The sequence below is a fragment of the Apteryx rowi genome, unplaced genomic scaffold (genome assembly GCF_003343035.1).
Source record: "Apteryx rowi isolate R43461 unplaced genomic scaffold, aptRow1 scaffold_140, whole genome shotgun sequence".
Lineage (NCBI taxonomy): Eukaryota > Metazoa > Chordata > Aves > Apterygiformes > Apterygidae > Apteryx > Apteryx rowi.
The window spans coordinates 206,000-228,622 of NW_020447642.1; the positions used below are offsets into that span (position 1 = coordinate 206,000).

The 22,623-nt window shown below is 34.2% G+C and overlaps 1 protein-coding gene across 7 annotated transcripts in view; it reads right to left on the minus strand.

Annotated features, from left to right (window-relative positions):
- SMC4 (structural maintenance of chromosomes 4) overlaps positions 1 to 22,623 on the minus strand; it is a 45,796-nt gene that overhangs the window by 13,459 nt on the left and 9,714 nt on the right. For 6 of the 7 annotated variants that reach the window (XM_026057724.1, XM_026057725.1, XM_026057726.1 and 3 more), the window contains 10 exons: positions 11,549 to 11,713; positions 9,818 to 9,945; positions 9,155 to 9,295; positions 7,791 to 7,941; positions 6,331 to 6,495; positions 5,213 to 5,446; positions 4,310 to 4,495; positions 2,367 to 2,528; positions 1,615 to 1,840; positions 1,436 to 1,515 (listed from right to left, as the gene is read on the minus strand). In XM_026057724.1, the coding sequence (XP_025913509.1) occupies positions 1,436 to 1,515; positions 1,615 to 1,840; positions 2,367 to 2,528; positions 4,310 to 4,495; positions 5,213 to 5,446; positions 6,331 to 6,495; positions 7,791 to 7,941; positions 9,155 to 9,295; positions 9,818 to 9,945; positions 11,549 to 11,713 (1,638 nt within the window). Of the gene's footprint in view, positions 1 to 1,435; positions 1,516 to 1,614; positions 1,841 to 2,366; positions 2,529 to 4,309; positions 4,496 to 5,212; positions 5,447 to 6,330; positions 6,496 to 7,790; positions 7,942 to 9,154; positions 9,296 to 9,817; positions 9,946 to 11,548; positions 11,714 to 14,345; positions 14,421 to 22,623 lie in introns of those variants that run through there. The other variant, XM_026057729.1, reaches the window with a different exon arrangement.

Consider the following 22,623-nt stretch of genomic DNA (forward strand, 5'->3'; position numbering starts at 1 on the left):
GGTATAAAACTGATGCCTTAGAGTCTGCAAGTTCTTCCTAAGTACACAGCAGAGGAATGTATTCTAACTAGCCTAAAAAAACCTTTTGAACTTTCTTGACACTGACATCTGTCTTGAGTGTGACAGAAATGCAGGAGTGCTTTGGAATGATCCAACTCTTCAAGAAGAAGCATCTCCTTCCTACTCTCCTATGAGCAAAGATATTGCTTAAAAGGCTTAAAAGGTAATACTTATTCATTTCCCAGATGTTTCATTTCTTCCCTTGTCACAGTTTAACAAACTGTGCAGAAAGAAAACGCGTGCCTTCTCAAACGATATAAAAAAGTTCAGTTCCTTAGTTCTCTACAAGAGAACCAACCAGAAAGGCTAAAGTGCAGCACTATTTGAACAGCATGACAAAAGTTCCATGTCAAACCCTCTAGGATTTGTAAAATGATATTTTCTCTTGGCTAATGTGACCCTATTTTCCCAGCAGTGCAAAGGTGAAAATACACAAGACAGATACACATTTTAACCTCTCAGTAGTAAAACTGAAGAGTGCAGAAAGACATGGTTATCTCTTCCAGCAGAGAAATCAGATAGAGATAACTTTGAAGTGGAGTTTGATTTTGGAGTCCTCCAAATTGAAAGCATTTTCACATAAAAAATACCAGCTTCTGTTTTTGTATCCTCAGTGGTAAGCAAATATTCAACCCCTGTGTTGGATTATAGCTCTCATTCCTAAAGAGCAAAAGTTGGGTCTTCCCTGTAGGGAGAGAACTGATTTCAGGAGCCTGTTTGACTTGATAGTTAGACAAGTGAGCTTCTTCTTGAGGAGATATTAACATTTTTGATGTTTGATCTCAGGTAGGTTGATCGGTGGATACTGGACAAAAAGAACCCAGGCTCTACAGTTTCATCCACACTGAGTAAAACTACAAAATATAACCAAAAAGGATTCAGAAGAAAAAGCAAGCTGTATTTTTATTTTCCAAAGTGTTTTCAAAATGAAAATTTTAAGGGAAGTTCTGCCACTCCCTGACAAATTTTTATATCACAAGGATATAAAATGACAGACCAAAACCCCAAGGTCTTTTCTTTCTGCTGAAATCTGTGTGTACTGCTCCGCAGCACAATGGTTCTTTATGGTCAGTCCCTTCCATGTTCTCATTCCTGCTTTCAATCAATTTCCAAGTTATCAAAGTTAGCATTATGGGTCTAAAAATTAAACAATAAGCATATGATAGCTGGGGTGTCAATAAATGCATCTAAGAGCAACATAGCCTATGTTAATCTTATGAATTTTAGCTTTATAAATCATTATTAATATATCTTGCATCACAGATTGTTAACTACCCATGCTGATTTATGAGGGCACAGCATGTGTACATGTGAAGTACTGAAATATCAGGAACTTTGGAAAAGTTCAATTTTTAATTAAGTTATATCCACTAACCTCTTCTTCTGAAACATCGATTATGACTGAGGATCCCATTCTGCCCTTCATTATTTTACCTCCACCACCAGTCATTGTTCCTAATGTAGAAGAAGATAAAAAAAAGTTAGCATTCTAATTTTGATTTGATATCATTTATAAAGTGCTAAAAATAGAATTGTAAGTTTGTACTTAAATACCTGACTGTTCTATGATTTGTCCTTGCAGCGTTACAACTCTCCATCTTTTATCTTTTTGGAATGCTACTCTGGTAGCCTGTTCCAAGTTGTTAGCTACTAGGGTATCACGTAATGCGAAGTAAAAAGCCTGGCGAATGTTCTCATCTTTTACTTTCACCAAATCAAACAACCGTGGAGTATTTTCAGGAGTTGGAATTTTTTTCATGTTTTTTTCCCATACAGCCATCTACATCAAAAAAGTAAATAAATGAATGAAGGATTCCTTAGGACAAGTTACGAGGCCATTTCATTATTCTAAGGTAAGTTAGGGCTTTAAAGTGAATGTAATAGTTCTCCAGTAAGTATTACTACACTTCTCTTCAGAATGGCAATTAACAGTAAAGCTTCCTTGGGGATCTCTACTTACTTATAGGATAACTAAAAACCCACCAATAACTCATTGCTCCCTTTGCTACCCATACTTGCTGTTCATAGGTTACAGCTACTAGATTACTAAGTTTGCTAATTAAAAAAAATATATATAAAATATAATAAATTAAAAGGCGCATCAAACATTTGTTGTAAGCATACAAGTATCTAAAAAGTTTTGTAAGTCTCAGTAAGTCAACTTTATTGTTTGTCAGTATAATATTTTAAGGTACCACCATCTGATTAAAACATTTTCTATTTTAGCTTTATCTATAGGTATCAGTACTGTACAGCTTAGAGTAAATCAACAACATAACTTGTTTTGCCAAAGTGCCAGTACTTACTTTGTCCAAGGCTATAAACGTGGCAACTCCAATTCCTTTTCTCTTTAAGAAATTCACACATTCCTGTGCGGTATCAATTGTATCGACAACAATGTAATCTAAGGCACCACAAGATGATGAAATAGCAACATCATACTTTTCATCGATAGCTCCTAAGTCTCCCTAAAAATTGGGGTGGGGGTAGAGGGATGGCAGAAATACTCTAATTAGCTTGGCAACAATGTTTTGTCTTGGCATTAAGAGAGGGATGACAAAAGGTTACTGGAATGTGAAATGATATGAAAATAAATTGGAAAACAATTCCTACAGTTGATTTTTTTGTGGAAGAAGTTATACTTTAATTCAAAATTGTTAAATAACATCATACCTGACTTTTGCCCGCTGATATTTATATACATCTAATGTACTTGTTTTTAAAATAGAAATTCATATACTTAGAACTTGAACAGAGGTCTCTGTGGTAAGGCAATGTGGTAGAATCAATTTATTTTCCATAGACAAATGTTACATTTTATATGCCAACATTTTAGTGAGGCAGTCTGGCCTAACAAAATCATTTAATGTGTTTCAGGTATGGTTCTACCATCGGCCAGCTGCGTGGGACTGAGCAAGTCATATACTTCTGTGTGCCATCCTGTGACCATCAGAAAAAAAAGAATATAAAAATTTTTTTGTGTATTTGCAGAGCACCATGTACAGTCAACTGTCAGTTATCCAAGAACAGACTAATCTCACACTCTTCTCTGTAGCAAGTGATAACACAGTATAAAACAGAATACATGCCAACTGTACTAGACAGTGGTCTGCTGCTGTTTGAACTACATCCTTTTTAATAAATCTTTTCATACATTTTTCAAATATGAATGCACTAAATAAACAAACTGGGTTATAAGAACATAAATTCAGCATTATCATATTTTTGACAGAACATGCCATATTACTCTGGACAGTTGAATCAGTACTATTCATCTGTCACACCCCGTTCTTCTGTTCTTTACAACCTTTTCACTTCTACCTCAATTTATCCACTTTCTGAAACAGAGATACTTCTTGGAGGAGGAGGTGGGGAAAAATAAGATAAGAAAACTGCAGAATACAATAGCACCATTTTACATGTACACTGACATGCATGTACTGTTTAGTACTAGGAAAAAAAGGTACGGAGAACTCCACCTCAGCAGATACTTTTAAGAACTTCAGAATATTGCTTGGAGAAAACTGATAACAGAAATTTTGCTGTGATATAGCTTTTCTTGGTTTTCTGAGACAATTATATTGCTCTTTATTTTGACATATATGTAAGTAAGATAGTAGAAAACAAACAACAGAGATCACTGATTTTTATATATTTTTAAACAAACAAATTGTACAGTTATTACATCTTAAGTTACATACAAGTTGTAAGACTGTGTGTTTCTAAGTTTTATGGCAGTTCTACAAAGTGTGTGGATACTGATTGATTCTACCTTTGGCAGCACCAGAAAATAAAAAGCACCATTCCACCTGAGTGCTTTTTTGCTGGTACAGATGGCCCTAATCAACAGAATCATAATCGCTACAACTGTCAGTCCCAGCTCAATCCAGAAGCAAAGGCAGGACTAACGCCTGGCCAGGCTACAAAACATTGTAAGTATCCTCAGTTTGAACATATTCCCTTGAAGATGGAGCTAACTTGGCTCTATATTAAAGATCAGCCTACAAAAAAGATATAGCTTTCTGGTAGCCACTCTCCTTAGTCCTGAGTAGAGTGAATCTCAACAATTATTATTATTTTTTATTTAAAATAAGTCTACAGAATTTGCAACTCTGCTGACCAAATTAATAGTTAGCACCAGGGAAGCGAGGAATTCTACCTTTCACTTAATTACAACACCGCTCTTCCAAAGTCCCACACTGTCACTCAAACTTTAAGAGTAAATATATAATGGCCTTTTAAAATTTACCAGTCTTCCATATATTCCATGAATTTTTCCAGATTTCTTCTGCTGAAGTAGAGCCTCAAGCACTTTTCCTCGACTGCGATTTAGTGCTAAAGAACTTTTGGCTTCTTCTACTTTTTGACGTAGATTTCGAACAAGATTTTTAGCGTTTGATTCTTCTCTTCCCAGTTTCTCAAGCTCATTTTCTTTCTAACAGTTAGGGAGGGGGGAAAAAAAAAGTTATCTTAGCCTCAAGAAACCTACTATGTTCAGGGAGACTTAGATATGTGATTGTGTAAGTAATGAAACCAGACACTGAAAAGTAGAGGTAGCAAAATGTTTACCAGAAGAATGGATGGTATGCTGATATTGATTAATATTAAACACAAAACAAAAAAGTACTTTCCTATAAATATAACAGCTTATGAACTTAGGCATCCAGCTTATGACAAGGTATCAGGATTTTTTGTCTTTGGGGAATGAGAGGGGAGCAATAAAGAAATTCAAAAACGGCTCACAGACATAGCCATTAAATTCCCTTGGAAAATCCCACCTAATTCAGGGGAAAAAAAAAAAGTAGTGTGCAGTATGACCGAATTAACAGTGATGTTATAATTGTATTATTTCAATTTTTTTTATATGTTTAATTATGATACTTAAACTGATTCCCTTGCAGAGATACATAGGATTTAATTACTAGTGCCTAATGTTAACATTTGCTTAAACCAAAATCAGTTTGAAATAAAATACTTCACTGATTAATTAAAGTGAAGTTTTGTTTTTAAATGCTGTTTCACTGGAGACAGTTTTTCTATTTATTTTCACCATGATTGCTGCTAAAACAACAAAGAGTGGAACTTTGGCTTTGTGTGTTGCAAGATTGTGTCTTAACTCTTAAAGAAATGAAGTGTGAAACTTAGGTCTCACCTCCTTTAATTCCTGTTCAGTTTGGGGTAGTTTTGCATCTATATCTTTGATAGTGACCTTCCTTTCCTTAAGAGTTTCTGAAGTAGTCCTTAGAGCCTCCTTTGCCTGATTTAGCTGAGATACAGCAGTATTATGGCGGCTGAGATAGATATCAAGCTCTGACTGGGCTACCTCCATCTTTGAACGTGCTTCATTCACTGTTTTGCTAAATTCCATAAGCTCTTTCTCTTTGCCCTGCAAAAATGGATAAAATGTTATAACTAAAAAATAGAAAACTGTAGGGTTAACCATTACGTCAATCATGCTGTATGAAAGAAAAAGGAAATACTATGTTCTATTACTAGCTCTCCTGTTGGCAGAAAACAGGCATCAAAATTTTGTTAGCTATTTAGAAGAACAATTACATCTCAATTTATGAAAATATTCTGTATGGAAGTGAAATAAGGCTTTTTTCCTAATTATAAAGAACATAACAGAATCTTAAAATATCTTTCCATACTAGCTTTATATCATTTTCTCAACTTATTTAAAGCTGGGAGGAACCTTACACATAGCGTTAAATTACAGATCAAATGGAGAAACCATACGTTTTCAAATACAGAAAAAAGCCCCAAACTTACAACAGAAATTTCCACCCTCCAAATGTTTAATGATTGGATAGCTAATATCAAAAATAACAACTAAGTGTTGTAGTAGGTACCTATTAATTAGAAGACAGATTATAGCTGTGTGAAAAGCTTGGAATGTGCTTTTTCAAAATCTGAGGGCTTTTTTTTTTTTAAATGAAAATACTGTTTTGAACATTTTGATAGGAGAAAGTTAAAGTGTGCTCAAATAATGGAAAAGTTGAATTATTTAATATACATTTATGAAAGATATACTTGATAACATATAATCACTATAAAAAGCAAACAACGTAATGAAAAAGATTTAGCTCTTTTTGATTATAAATTCTCAAAATGAATTTTCCAGTTAGCCTCCAATGAACTAACACCTGAAACAGTATGCTTGCCACATAAAATAGCATCTTCCAACTATCTTATGATCATTTAGCTGTTCAGTGTAAAACCCAAACATTAGTTACATATTAAGTGTATGAATTCAAAATCATTTCAAACCTCTTTCTCTTCTTGAAGTCCTTGTGTTTCTTTTTTAAGGCTATCCATAACGTGCTTTAGTTTTTCTTCTTCTTTCTCTTTTTCCTTTTCAAGAAGCTCTCTCTTAGATGTTGTTTCACTGATAGTTTTTTCACTATTGGAAGGTACACTTTTCAATTCTTCTACCTATACAAGGCAGAGATTTTAATTTCCTCCCCCACTGAAATGAAACAGTTTTGCCTTATCTTTAAACTCTGCCTTTAAGTACTATGTTGAAGTCAAAGGAAGCATGAGCCCTAGTAGAGTGACTCTGTCTATTACTCCCAACTGCTGGGTGGAAAGGGAAGATGACATCAGGACAGTGGTGAAGAACCGTGTGTGCATGTCAGTGTGTACACACATATACAGAACAACCACCAAAGAGATCTGCATATCCTGTGGATTGATCTGTGCTCCAGTAAGCAGATGGCAGTTCCCACTAAGCCATCAGCAGGCTGGAGGTTTCTATCTGTATGCATTCCCCACCTAATAACGAGGCATCCAATCATCATCTTTTGGACAGCAAAGAAGGTTCAAAAGAAGCTGTTCTAAAAGGTAGTGGCAAGCTCCCTTCACAACTTCAGAGTCATGCTGAGCAGTAATATCATTAAGAGAACCCAAAGAATTTCTTATCTGATCAGCTTTGTGTATCTTCAAGGTGTGGTGTGGCAATATCACACTGATAAAGATCATGTGCCATTGCAGGACAAGATACACTGCAGCTCTGGCAGAAGGCCTGGATTTTATTTGCAAGGCTTGTTCAGTTCTACAGCCCATCCAGAGAGAAGCAAGCTATAATAGTAGTGGAACATAGCTTTATCCATGAAAATTCAAGTCTTTGAACCATGATAAGGTTTAAGTCCTATATACCTACTTTTAGAAGGCCATTCTTGATCCAGAGAGTGATTTAAGACCTGTAACAGTTAATAGCAACCCATTTGGTAAAATATACCCCTTAAGTTAATTAAATTAACAAGGAAATGTAACAAAAATGTTTTAGGGGTAATAACTCAGAACAAGCAACATTCCTGTAATCTCAACAAACATGGCAAAAAGATGCCTTTCAAGCCATGAGACCACTCAGCAGAACTGAGAAGCAACAGGAGAGCTTCTAAATTTCTCTTCAACTCAGAAAAGAATCTAGTACTGCTGGCACATAGTCTCTACAGTAAGATGTGCAATGAACAATGATTTGAGGAAGAATAATGCATTACATCAGTAAGTGATTTGCAAACAAAAACCCTTTGATACCAGACCATTTTCCAGCTGATTTAAATAACAGAAAATACCCAAAAGAAAATTAAACATATTTTCAGTTTTTCTTTGTTGCACAAAGCAGAAGTTGTTGTCCGCTGCTATTCTTGCCCATGTACACAAAGATGTTCTCATCTAGAGCAACCAACTACATATCTTTGAATATAGCAAGTTGCAGTTCACACTACCTTTTCTTTGTCCTTTTGAAGTTGTTTCTGAAGTTTTTTAGCCTTACTTTTGGCATGTTTCAATTTTTCCCTTACTTTAACATCCTGCAAATCCAACTGAGTAAATTTTTCTTTATTTTCCTCTACAAACTTTGTAATTTTACTGAGTTTTCTAAAGGAGAAAAAGAAAGAATTGTCAAATTTATATCTTATAAAATAATTTCAGTAGAACTTTGAGCATGTAGAATTTAGAATGGTACTATTCAGTTTATATTATTCACATCCAGCTCTTATTATATTCACAATATTTTCCCAGGGCATTGATGTTTCACCAAAAAAAAAAAAAGAAAAAAAAAAAGGTAAAGTCATATCAACCAAGAAAGCAATGCTAACCATGTTTTCAGAAATTACTAATTTATTTTCTTTGATTCAATTTAAAATTTACAAATCTTACGAATAACTTTTCATAATCTCAGAGGATAATGTTGATATTGTAGTCAGATTGAAGATTTGACATTGAAACCCAGACAAATCAAATTCAGAGAAACATAATTTATGGTTAGAGAATCATAAGGAAGCCAGAGAAAAATACCCAATATTCATGTAACTAAGCATTATGGGTGTGTATATATAAGAACCTGAAACAATCTCCCAATTATTTTTTGCACACTCAGTATAAAAAAGTATGTATTTAAATTCAATCAGAAATAAGAAGTTTTCTTCTTGTTAATTGTAGATGTCATTTAGATTACTCCAACAGAAGCAACTGGCAATACCAAATCATACTAATAAGAAATGTACTTATTTTTATTTATTTTTGTGCAAAAGATTATTTAATCCATGCCAAGGAATGTTTAGATATACTCAGTACAACTCTGCTCATCAGATAATTCAAGTTTTTGGTGGAAGGACAACTAAAAAAAAACAAACCATAAATAAATCTTTGTTTGATCATTACTCTATTGCAACTATTATATACTTCTGCTTTTTAAGATGGTGCTTTATGCTAGAAATGCTACTACCACAGCTTTTTCTGAAAATCCTGGTAACTCTAAAAGCCACCATGATCTCAAAATATTGAGGAACCTAACATTCCATGGAGATAAGGATCCAAAAGAAAAACTAACAAGAAATTAAAGAGATCCTGAACAGGGAGGGGACCAAAAAAAAACCACCACCAGGTCAGCCTTCCACTTTCCAAATCTGAAAGCACTTATAACCTGGCTATTCATTTGAAACATTAGTAATACAGACAGAACACCACCAGATACCTTGGTGAAGAATCAATACAGAAATTACCATATTTCTGTTTACTGAAAGCAACACATGCAGAACATAAAAAGTGCGGTTCTCTCAGCTTACAAATCTATACCTACAGTACTTACTTTTCAAGTTCTTTTAACGCTTTATTCTTTGTTTTCATTTCATCTGCAAGTTTGCTACTCTTCTCATTAACATCTTTTGTTTCTTCATGAATTTTTTCTTTCTGCATTTCCATTTCACTTATTCGCTTCTGTAGATCATAGCTAGACAAAAAATAGATAAGATCACAAGAACTGCATCTTTTTCTAAAGCTGAAATTTTTAATGAGTATCTATTTCTGACAATCTTAGATTAGCAAAATGATTATGAAAAATATTAAAATCTAATATCCATTATGGAGTAGCCTTGCCAATTTAATACAAAAGAACAAGGAAACCTAACGATTTAGACACTTCTGACAAAAATCTTTAACTAATCTAGTTTCTCTTTGTAAGTATAAAGCTGTAAGAGGCTCATCTGCCAAACTACTTCACACTGTAAAAAGCTAGCAAGTAGTTTTATTTCATATTTTCATTAAAATGGTCTATCATTATTTAAAATTCTTTAATTTCATATTAAGAACAATTGAAACAAAAATCACTAGCCATTTGTTATTCAGCTAATTTTAAAGGAGTGATAAAACCATTAAGAAAACACAGAGTACTTCTAATTAGAAGATATGGAAGCAGAGAGTCTAACACTACCCCGACACCAACGCCAAATCAAAACTGCAGAGAAGTACTTACATGTAGTATTGACAAATATGATTCTTTTCTTTAAACATCTTGTTTTCCAAAGAAAGAAATTCAATGGCTTTATTCCTGTCCCCTTCTAAGGCATCCTTTTCTTTTTCCACCATTTTAACTCTATTTAACTGGACAAAATAAAGAGTGAGAGTTGACTTTGCTGCTAGTATTACACAGGAACAAACCATGAGGAAAAAAACCCAAATCCATCACATCACACATCCTCTGGAAAGATACCATTCCACAATTAACTCTGCAAGGCAATTTACCATTGCAAACTTTCAGAAATAAGAGATTACCATTTTCACACTACAGACTGTACGTTTAGGGCAATTCAAAATTTAAAACTACCAAAAAGGGATCCTGTAGATGCCAGGAACAGTTCAGGCAAACCAAGGAGAATGTAGGTAAGCAGTAAAGGGAAGTTACATGTAGACAGTCTGCACATGTTATCTTCTACATGTTTCAACATTTTGACTAGCCCCTTTCAAGATAATTCCTGTGATTACACTTTTATTACAGCACAACAGCGCTTAGTATCATGAAAAGGTTTTTTTCCTTTTAAGCTTTTAAAGTCTGCAAGATAATAGGTATTTACCAAGGAACCATCAAGTCAAATAAAAAGAACTTTGAAGAATTCTCTCTCATAACAGATTATGTATTTATTTGTAAAAGTAGTAAAATATCAATAGATCAGGTAGCTCAAGTTACAACTGATTTTCTATATTTATAGGTCTCTTCATGAGTCTCCTTATATACAATTTTGTGTGCCTCACCATGTCAATCTTTCCTCTCTCTTCCCCTCTCCCTCCCTCTCCAGCTTTTATGAGTGTCTAAGAAGAGTGACTGATGTTGACTGCCTATTTCTTTTATAAATGTGGGAATCATTATATTGCCTTTTCATTTCCAATAAGATCTTCAAGTGACAAAGTCCAAAAAAAGTCTTATCTTTTAAAAACAGTTTATTTTCAAGTACATTGAAACTCCCGACAGAAAATACCTGTTTTGCCTGAAGATCATATTTATAGCTCTACGAAAAAGATTTTCATATGCAGGGCTTTTTTTTTTTTTTTTTTTTAAAGATTAAATGAAAACGGTGGGTTTTGGCAATGCAGTACTACAGTTGCAAGCACAAAAAAGAAAAAGGTATTCACCTGTATCCTACTACCATGTCAGTAACATGGTATTAATTCCCCTAAAAGCTTTTGACATATGTTTCTCAATACATCAGGGTGCAAGGTTTGAGAGAGACAAACTGGCTTTGAAAGTGAACATTTATGAGTGTTTTTGTACAGTTTGTGGAAGTTTTTCCACTAGGCCACAAGTTACTTGAAAATCATCTTGTTAGAATGGGATCTAAACTACTGATAGATGAGAGATTGCATATTACAGACTTTTTGGTTACTTTCTCAAATTGTTGCTTAAAGGTTATTAGATAATGCAAGGCTTTTTGAAAGATTTCTGTTTTCCAGACTCCTTAGCACTGTACCAAAGCTCACATTAACTCTCTATATAACCGAACAGATGTAATCCCCTTAGCAATAAGATTAATAAAAAATAACTCAAAATTTTTCTGTACTATTAAAGAAGTCATTCTTGTAGAAAAGTGCTTAATCTCTAACCAAACAAAACAAGCCTTTACATTTTTGAATGCTTTTCTAAAATAAGATCAAATCCTGAAACACTGCAAGTTACTTTTGATTTATAAATCAAACAGTTTCTGAAACTCACCTTTTCTCCTCTCTGTTCATTTAAAATCTCTACTCTGCGACACAGTGTTTGGATAGGATCTTTTAGTCGTGCAGATCCTATTAGGTCTTCTAAGTATTCAAGCATACCTTCATCATGTTCAGTCTGGCCTTTTGGTTTCATCATTGCAATCTGTTCAACTTCACCCTTAAAAAAAAAGGGTCATTAAATCTACGTTTTCTCAAATTAACAATGCTTTCTTTTCTTAGTATTTTTTCTGAGGGAAAGAGTATCCTAAAAAAAATACAAGCATCTTTGGAATGCAGGTATGTGACCACATTCAAGCATTAAAAAGAAGAACAAAATAATGCAATAATCAAATCTGATTAATCAAAGCAGTAATATATCTGGGACAACAAAGATCAAAATGAATAGTAATTTCCTCCAAGGAGTACATGGTGATGATCTGCAAGAAAAGCGATGTCTCTTCTGAAGACCACAGTCACGTCTAAACTTTGCTTCATTTTTCTAAAGATTCAGAATGTATTTTCCCAATCTAAAAAAAGAAGAGGAGAATAAAGCATGCCCTCTAGGTCATTTAGAACCTTACAGTCTTAAATTAGCTTAATCTAGAATGAAGCCCCTGGAAGTTCTTTTTATAAAACAGAAGATTCTACAAAATCATGTCTGATGGATGAACTGGACCTGCAGTTCATACAATTGAGACTTCCTTGCTGGAAAAAAAAAATAATTCTTTAAGTATTAGGCTTCCATCATTTAATTTTCCTTTATGCACAGCATTAGTTTTTAATTTTTAAGCTGAAGAATAACAATTAATTTGTTTATTTTAAAATAAGAATTAGGAAAGAAATTAAACTGATGCAGTGACAAGGACAATTTATATTAAGTACTGATGCTATCATTAATTAATTAAAAAAACTAACTACATCAATGTTTTATGCTTAGGAGAGAGAAGCATGGAATTTTTCAAATTACAGATTATATTTTGTAAAATAGTCATATGTCAAAAGGTAAAGATATGAAACTGAATATACATATATTACAGTGGTGTTTAAAGCAAGAGTAGATGTGATAGATGATGCTGCACAAGCTAACTAAAAAGAACACAGCAAAACTGTCCACCCCTCAAAAACCTCTACAGTTAGGTATAGGACAAGAGACAACTTACCTGTAAGACAGATAAACAAAACTACCAAGTAGGAATATTACCCCTTGTGACAGATTTTTAAGCAGACTGCTAATGTTTAGGAAAAATTTAACTAGAAGGCAATGGGAGCTGGTATCATGTGTTGACTAGATAAAACAAGTTTACATTCTGATAGTGAATGACAAGTGACAGAAGGGTGAGGATAGCCCATTCAGGGCCATGAGAACGGAGGTTAGCATATTTAAGCATGGTGCAGCCATTGAAATAAAAAGGAGGTAAAACTGGCTGACAAAATTATCTTATTAGAAAGCTATTTTATGGCTGTGACAAGGACAACACTTAATTTCCTGGCCCTGATAAAGCTGTAACTATGAAATAACAAGCTGGATTAAAATTTTAATTCAGTTTTAGAACTGACCAAAAGGAAAAAAAAAAAAAAAAAGAAGAAGAAAAAACACCCAAAGCATCCAAGCTGCATACATAGAAAATGCCTGTAAGTCTATGCCCACATAATGAAAATACACTTCAGTTAGGATTGAGCTGTCATTGTTGGCTGAGCTAACAGCTAAGCCTCTGCAAAAACCACTCTTGAATTTGAGCTAGAATTTTGGTATTAAAAAAACAGATCTCTGAATTTTTCACATAAAAACTGTATTTAAATTCATGGATGAGTTTACCAGAGAATACAGATTTGGAGTATGGATGAGGAAGTATTTCTCAAGCACATACAAGAAGGACTGATTAATGAGACGGCTGGAGAACCAGAAAGGACACAGTCACAGAAGTCAATGAAGGGCAAGAGTTCAAGGCAAGCATTGTAAATCAGAGCTGTAACCAGCTGAGAAACTTGACGATAAGGTACTTCTTCAGAACTTTAAGAAGTTATTTTAATTTTTTTGCCAAAGTGATTTTGTTCTACTTATTCAGTATACAATGACACCTAGTGGTCCTATGTTTTTCTTCTAATTAGTAAATCCCATTTGGCTGAGCATTAGAGAAAAGCAAAGTTTTGCAAATTATGTGAAATAAGAACTTGTATTTTTTAAGCTATTTAAGTCTTTCTTGCACATAAGAAGTTCCCATGTTGAAGTAAAAAATAGGAGCATTTTGTTTTAATTTAAACTTCTAGATATTAAATGCATCTAAACTTTTACTTTCTGACAATTACTGTTCACAAAAAGTGTCAGCAGGTATGACAGACAAAAACTCATCTCTGTATTTTTACTTCTTATACACATCAAAGAGGTAAACAATTAGTTTTATAACAATTTCAGCTGGATTAGATACCATTCAGATTACACATTTGTTCCCATGCCACTGAAGTATGACTCCTCTACCAAGAACACCTGTCAGCCACATGCTGCTCATGAGTAGGTCACTTTGTGTAACCTCTTAAATTTCTGCAGAGTTGTCACAAGTCTCCCTTTTGTTTCTTCTTGCCTTAAAGCATTTCCTCTGTTTACATCCAAGAAAAAAAAAGTCACAGAATATATATTTAATTCAGGTGCTGAACATCAAGTCTTAACATATCTGCTAAGAATCTTCTAAGCTGCATATATACATAATATCCTCAAGGCAAATGTTCCAGTTTGATGCAATTTTTTATTTTTACTTGGTGCAAACCACAAAACTATCCTGGATTTAACACAAGCAGGGAAAATTTTACTTTACCTTAGGTGGACAAGCAAGGAATGTAAGCCAACATTTTTTCTGGATCCAGCTAAGTATAACTTCCCCCTTTAAGTCATGGCTACCTAAGAAAGATGATGATGTAGTTATGAGGGTTCTCCATAGCTCACTAATGTAACAGGATAATATAACTACAATACGTCTAATGACATTAGCACACAACTAATGAAAATTAGTCATGTTGTATATAATTCTATAATCTCATAAATTAAGAAATCAGGCTTTTGTTTGTCTGCATGGTGAATGCATCACCATATGACCAAGAATGTAGTATTACTGGAGACTTCAGCTTAGACCACACAAATACAAGAAAATTCTGCAAAGCTGAAGTCAATGAAGTACTGATAAGAAGACAATGAACATAAACTGAACTTGTTGGGCTTGGTATTGCCAGTTTTATACTATGCAATCTCTCTGTTTAGAGGCAAGAAAGTTTAGAATGACATTCCTCTTCTCATCTGAAGAGATTTAGATGGTCTATCTACTTAAAAACACAGCTTCTTTTCATATTAGAAGTGAATACGGGCAACCTTTAGAATATATAAACAATAACCAAATAATAAGAGTATTAAATAGTATTTAATATTTAGATTATTCACCAAGTTAGATGTTAATAAATCTGTTTAGCCCCTATAGTTAATACGTGAAGAAACCAAAAGGTTTCCAGCTATTTTCATGAGCAAAGGAGACTCAAAAAGTTGTACCTGCTCCTCTTTTGCAAGTAATCATGACAGCGATTAACAGGAGAAAACATTTTGTAACTTTGCTTTGTGTTAAAACTTGATACAGTCAATTTAACTGTTTCCTAACTTTTTAACTGTGCTTCTCATTTTATCCATTATTATTGGAATTATATTGTAAAATAAATAATTGCTCATTTATCCAGTAAATGAAGTTTCAAGGTACAGACAGCATTTTTGAAAGTGAAACTAAAGGCAGCAGGCAGACATTTGTTGAAAAGGAGAAGAAAACATGCTTAGGCATGCTTAGTGTGGCTGTCACACCTAAATTTAAAAAGTCTCAAAACTGACCACCAGGAAAGCTCTTTAACTGTTTGCCTCAGTTATCCTTCTCTAGCTCACAGGCATGAATTCATGAAGAGAGAGGGAGTAATGTGCAAAAGAACATTAATCCTTTGAAGACAATAAAAATGGATGTTAACATTAAGAAACTGATGACACTGGTGAACAGCTCACAAAAAACAAAACATCCACAAAAATATAAGTAATCACTAACTGAAAAAAGCATCATATATCCTACGAGTATTTTGGGAAGGCTGAACATGTAGTGCAAGAATTATAAATGGAATTACAACCCAAATTTCAGTTTCTATATTGTGTATGCATTCTTTTATGCAAGACTCAAACTATTATTGGGATGCTAGCACATCACTGGTAACATAGGTAGTTGACTTAAATGGTGTATAATAAATATACACCTAAATAACAGCTCGTTTCTACCAAATGCCTCAGTGTAGTTATCAGAAAACAATTATTGGTGCATTTTAATGGGGAACACAAATTTATCACTAGAGATGTTTCTTAGCAATGAAGTTAATTGATGGGTTAACAGGCAGCTGTTGTAAATAATCACAAAGTCACTTGACAGAAGGCTAGAACATTATCCCCCAAAGGGGGGGGGGGGCACTCTCATTTGAAAGCCATCTCCTATAGTCAAAAATACAAGGAGTAACTTCAAGGAACTTGAAACCAGGAAATTCTACCTTCCTTTGCATAGCTGAACTCTTGAGCAGATGAGTTGTTTGACTGGCATTATGTTTAAGTTACTTTCTAGATTTAAATTTGCACAATTTTTAAGTGTGCATAATAGTAAAAGCTTTCAAGTACATAAATAGCTATAATTTTCAAAACCAACGTAAGAGTTGCTGGTGATAAAACATCTGAAATTAAAGCCTCAGTTGAGGAGACTCTGAGAGGGTCAGCACAACCAGAGGGTGGAGAAGCAGTAGAAAATACCCTAGCTAGGCCTGCCTGGACTTGTTCTGCCTCTTGAGCTCCAGCCCGTGAGGATGCAGTGGGTGGATGCCCATAAAGATGTCTGATGAACTGACAAAAGTGGTGACATCAGCAGTATGATCTATCACTCCTTTAATGTTTTGAGGTTGCCAGGTCAAGAATCTGTCTATTTCAGGTCTATGAATATCAGCAGAAATTGTACTTACATCCTGCAAGCACCTATGACAAACTGAATTCATCAAATTTCAGTTTCTACATTGCATGCGTACTCTTACGTATTCTTGTTAGACTAAAATTCTTGTTGCTACTAGCATTATCTCTGGTAACACAGGCAGCTGACTTAAATGGCTGCACTGCATTGCTGTATGCATCATCCTCGAGCCAATCTGTGAAGAGCAAGAACTTCGTCCCCCATGTAGCCCTCAAAAGGTGGGACAATAAAGCGTCTAAACTCTCAGTTACCTCATGGCTTAGGATTACTACTGCAATTTTCTCTACATTTATCCATTCGGTTCTTAAAACAGCTGATTTCTCAGAACAGAAAGCTGTAAATCTGAGTTATCCAAGGGTTTTTTGCATATAAGTTTTAAATAAGATTATCAAACTGCTTGATTAAGTATCAACTCCAAAGCTAAAAAGCAGCATAATGCAGGAATTCCAATACTGACATTATCCAGCTTCAAGTGGTTATAAGCTGTACAAGGCTGTAATCTGTGCTGTGCACAACAGTTCTGTGATAATGCTGGAACTGGAATTAAGGTGTTTTAGAGCATAGCCTTCACATTCCATTTGAAAATAGTAGTAACTACCAAGTTGAATTAACTACTAAAAAGGTAATCTTAAACTTATCACAAAGGGAGAAACAGTACTCAACTTTTTTTTTTTTTTTTTTAAAGGAATGAGACAACTTCTCAGCACTATGCCTAGTGATTTCTGGTGAACCTTTAGAGAAAGATGGCTGCTTCTCAATTACTGCCTCCTCTCCTAAGCCCTGAGAATTTGGGGAAGATAACTTTTGGAGACAGCATCTTGCAACATCAAGAGGTTTGTCAACAAAACTGTTAATATAGTGTTCACGGAACCACCTTGCTAGAGTTCCACAGAAGAAATATGGCATTAGATAGGTACTTCTTTGCCCACAGAAACAACTTGCTGAGATTTTGGGTTGCCATTTAGTTTCTGGCATCTTAACCTCAAGTTTTAAAATAAAGTGCTGAAAACCTTAAAATGGATTAGTGTGATCCTATTCAATATAACATTTCAATGGGAAAACTCACATCTCAGAATTTTTTTAAACACAGTAAGGTATGGGAACATTAAGATATATTTTGGAATGAAGCAATTTTACAGCTTAGAGCCAGCAGAAGGGAATGTACTGAATTCCAAGGGAGGACTGAATAGTTTTGTGTTTTGGGGGGGGGGGGGTGTTGTTCTTGCAGGGTGTTGGGGTTTTTTTGTTTTTTGTTTTTTTGTAGTGGAGCAATTTGATACTAGTCAATTCAAAATTGCCATAGTGTAACAGATAACTGAATTGAAATTTAAGACCAGTTTTACTCATGAGTAATGGTTGTAAGAGAAAATACTACCTGTAAGACATCTGCAATACTCTATGTTGAAAAAAATCTTCCATGTTTCCACATGTCACTGAGAAACCTGAAGTGAGGCATTACCTTAGAAAGCAGGACATCCTATTTGTCTCAGTTTCCCAATTCAACTGCTGATAGTAGAATACAGAAGAAAAATCCCTCTGAACCTTTGTGGAACTTCAAAGTGCTTTATCAATTGAATCCAGGCTTAAGTTACACATTCTGAGGATGATGGTTAATTAGGGTAAATTCTTTATAAAAGCTTTTCTTTTTGTTTATGTTTTCCTCTCTCTTTTAGACACTGGGTAGTAGTAAAGGCTTCTTACTTTTTCAGGCTGTACAAAGGAAGACTATTACAGGAGATGCTACCTATTTGCAATAGCCTCCACTCACTCCATTTTCCACTCACAGTAAGTTCCCTTAAGTTTTAACATTAGGATTTAACCCCCTGTCTGGATGTAAAAACCTACCTAGCTGTGGTTCTATATCAACAGAAGATAAATAGTTGTTTCAGAATTCTTATGCTACCAGTATTTGGAGTTAAGAAAAGTAAGTTAAGACTAGCTACTGCAATCAGTCCCATTTCTAAATCCCTTCTGCTAATATGAAGTAATTCCTGCCTTCTAGCAGAAGTGTTACAATGTTTTTAGAGAGGAAATTTATTGGGTGGGGTTATGGCTGAAACAGATCATTTTGTTTCAGAATTAAATGACACTATCACAAAATTTTAGAGATGACAACTTTGGCTATAGTCTTTACTTGGTAATTATAAGGCAGTCACTGCTTTTTTAAAATTCAGAACAATAGTTTATTGGTTTCACTATGATAGCAGCATACTTTTGATAAGATATTGGCTTGTAAGCCTTTATTTAAACACCCTTAAAATGAAGGTTTTTTGGTAATGAGCCTAGAATCTTTGAGTGATGGATGAGTATCAGCAGGTTATAAGTAATCCAGTGTATAATACCTGTTACAGTACAATTACAATAATCTTTTAATTTTTTAGTATTGTCAATATGTATAGTCTTAAAAAAAACCCAAAACACTAAATTAACTGATTAAATGAATCACAGTTTGCAACTTTATGGTACCTAATTCTTTTTGCTTCATTTATCCCACTGATTTAGGTGATATACAAATGTAGATAGTGGTCAGTACATCATGTTTCATTTAACTTTTTCAAGTATCACAAGATTAACAGTCTTGTGATGCTTGTAACAGTATATTATTATATATGCACATACAAGAAATTAATATAAACATAATGTAAAGTTTTAGATGAAAATGGTGTAAGCACAGACGTTTGTTCCTCAAAAAGGGCTATTCAAGTTATTGGGAAAATTCAAACTATGCTAAACTTAGAAACAATATGCTTTTCTTTATATGCAACAGAACTTGTCCTTTAAGTATTGAAGTCAAGCAAGCATTAGAGTTATAGTCAGCATATTCAGAATGCCAAGAAACAGTTAAAACAGCCACTTCTAACTCAAAGTTTTGTGGTGGATTACAGCAGTAGTAGGCAAAATCTCTTATTCTGTATTCTATTTGCTCTATCGAAGAAGATTAATCAATATTATAGAACCATTTCAATTCTTCTCTGAACTTTTAATACAGCAGGAAGACAAAACTGACTTGCCATATAAGGCAAATTTCACTTAGTAAAATGAAAGTAAAGTTTAGAATTGTGAACCTTATTTTACAGAACACAGCTATATCTCAATTTATCCCTTAAATCGTGACACATTTCTCCCAGTGCAAGGGGAATGTGGACAAGAGAGGCTGGAAGTATTTCACCAGCCAGATACAGGAGCTGAAAATATAGCACGTACAGGAGTTCTAGAGTTCTACAGGAGTTCAGCATAAGGAAGAGCAATGGCTTATGCAGCCAGAGGAATGAAACCAATGACATCATGAATTTGCTTGAAGGAGAAACCACATTAGAACAGAATCCAGTCTAAGAAGAAAACGCTTACTAAGAAGAAAATATTTACTGTTTAAGCATTATAAAGTGTTTTTATTTAAAAGATAGAAAATCCAAAGATAATTTCCAGAAATTCCAATTACTGTTTTTCTTTATTCAGTCTTCTATTCTAACCCACTTCTTACCATTCATAAGGGAACTAGCACTAACACTAAACATAAGGTTCAGGCTTTTTTGTTGTACATCTCCAGTTCTGCAGATTTAGTTGACACAACTTTAATTGCTGCAAAAGTCAGTTAGGAATGAAGTTAGAGGAAAAGTAGTAATGGATATCAACCTGTCACTTCATAAATGCTAGCTTTAAAGTTGCATAATTCTTAGTTTCTGTATCTGACGCTGCCTGTCTTGAAATGTTATTTTTTCCTGGATATTTTTATGTAATTAGTTTCTTGTTATTATAAAAACAGTCAGACCACAATCTTATTTTATATAAACCACTAAGCAGCAACGTGAGATGTGTCTTTCCATTTCGTTGTATGTTACTTGAGCTATTTCAACCCCTCTTCCATTTTTCACTTTTCTTATACTGCACTAGTAGGACAGTGCTCACACATCTCACTTTTTACTTTATCAAAATACTGCTCACTTTTTAAGCAGTAATACAGTAAGGAACAGCAGGAACAAGTGATAAATTTGCATCTCTCAAGTTTTCCTTATAGGTAATTCAATTTGACTTTACTTTGACAGCATGCCCATAATCCCCTCCCCATGTAGAACATGACTAAGAATTCTAATAATACTAGGCCTTGAAAACTGTGTACACAAATAACCAATATTATTGTAACCTTACTTCTCTTCTACAAATGCGACTGTAATACAGTTCTTGTAAGCCACAACTATTTTTTTCCAATTCCATGTAATTGCTGCTGTTACTTAATGCTTGCAGTCATATCTCATTTCTATCCTTCATTTTACCAGATGACAAATATGGGGGAGGGGAGAAAGCATCAAAAATAGTCAACTTCATGCTGTGCCTTCCAAGAAAAGTGTTATAAACTAGGTGGGAAATAAAGGAAGTCAAATAAGTGATAATGCACATACACAAATTTACAAGGGCACTACTGTCCAAAGAAGAGGAAAAAATTAGGATTAGCCTGTCATACAACAGTCAGTTGTTTGCACAAAACTACTATTCTGCATTCTGGAAATAATTTAAAAGTAGCCTTTGTCAAGCTGTTTGCACATCTGTCTAATTTTAGAAGCCTTCTTAAGGACATTCTTTTATTTAGTACAAGAATACGAACTGAGTGCAAATCTAGTGTCATTCTGGAATCTAAATCAGTCACTGCCAAACTCTATGTGCAATGTTTGACTACTTTAAGATTACTGATACATTCTATGCAAACTATTTAATTGTAAATCATTCAATTACACACTTTTTCTAGAAAAGTGCATTCTATCTTCTCCTTCCATACTTCCCTATTTTTCCAAAGAAAGCTTAACAAACATTGGTTACAATGTTACATTGGAATTAGCAAAACAAAAATCATATGAATTGCCCAAACATCTGAACAAGGTCTATATAAGTTTTCCAATGACATACGAGAATTAATTTTAAAACTGCACATCTAGAGGTGTTAGTATATCTTATGTTGCTCTGTATTCATTTCAGCATAAACCTTAATAATTGGAGAGCATCAATGAAAAAGTTTTTGTACTCTATGAATTAGTGTTAAGCTTTTATTTTTTTTTACATATTTTACTTGAACAATCTGCTTTTACTTTATCACACCTGTTTTAATTCTTCCTACCACTACAGCTCAGTTGTCCTTGACCTTTCTATAACAAACCTCTCTTCACCACCAATTTTGGCAGTGTAGATCTCCATTAATAATCCCAGTAGAGCTTGTGCTCCACTCAGTGCTTTAGCTCAAATGTTGGTGTGCCTCTTTAGGGAAGCATAGCTCAACAATTGGGAACTTCTAGCTTATCTCAAAGCGAGAAGAAAATCTGCTCCCCCTCATTTCCTCTCCAACATATTAGAAGAGTGACTCTCATATTATTTCCACAAGCAGCAGGTGAAAAACTTGACTGAACTTCCTTTCTGGCAACATAATCTTGCCATAGGATAAGACTTACTAGTACATTACAAAATGCTGTTCCAGTCAGTTAAAAATATATATATATACACACACACACACGTGTGTGTGTGTGCATATATAGATATAAAATCACTGTAGCTGTTTATACTTGCTTAAGGTTACATAAGAACATTTTAATTAAATTATCAAATACATTTAAGTGATATACTACTATAATTAGTGCAACAAGATTTACTTAAAAACAATTTGTTTCTTTGAAAGAAAGAAGGTTCTAAAGTTTTTTACAACTCATAAGTCTTCTTCTGTGAATTCATTATCTATTAAAAGACAGCATTAAAGTCTTGTGCTATTTCTCACTTTTTCTACAATCTTAATCTGCAAAGTAGCTGAATGGGAGTTGCCTATGAAACTGTGCTTTCCCTTTTAAAAGTTTGTATTTTCTCTCTTACCTTGAAATGCAACAAGAGCCAATTTCAGCAGGTGCTAACAGTTGCTGTCCAGCCAGTATGCTTTGCTCCCTAGACATGCCTACCCCAGGGATGTCCATAACTGACATTCCTTTAAGTTCTCCCCATTTATTTGATAACCCCTTAGAAACAAACCAACCAAGATAAAGAAGATAAGGCATCTTTCTGGCCTCAAGGTTAATCTTTTTGGAGGAGTTACTCTTGAGCA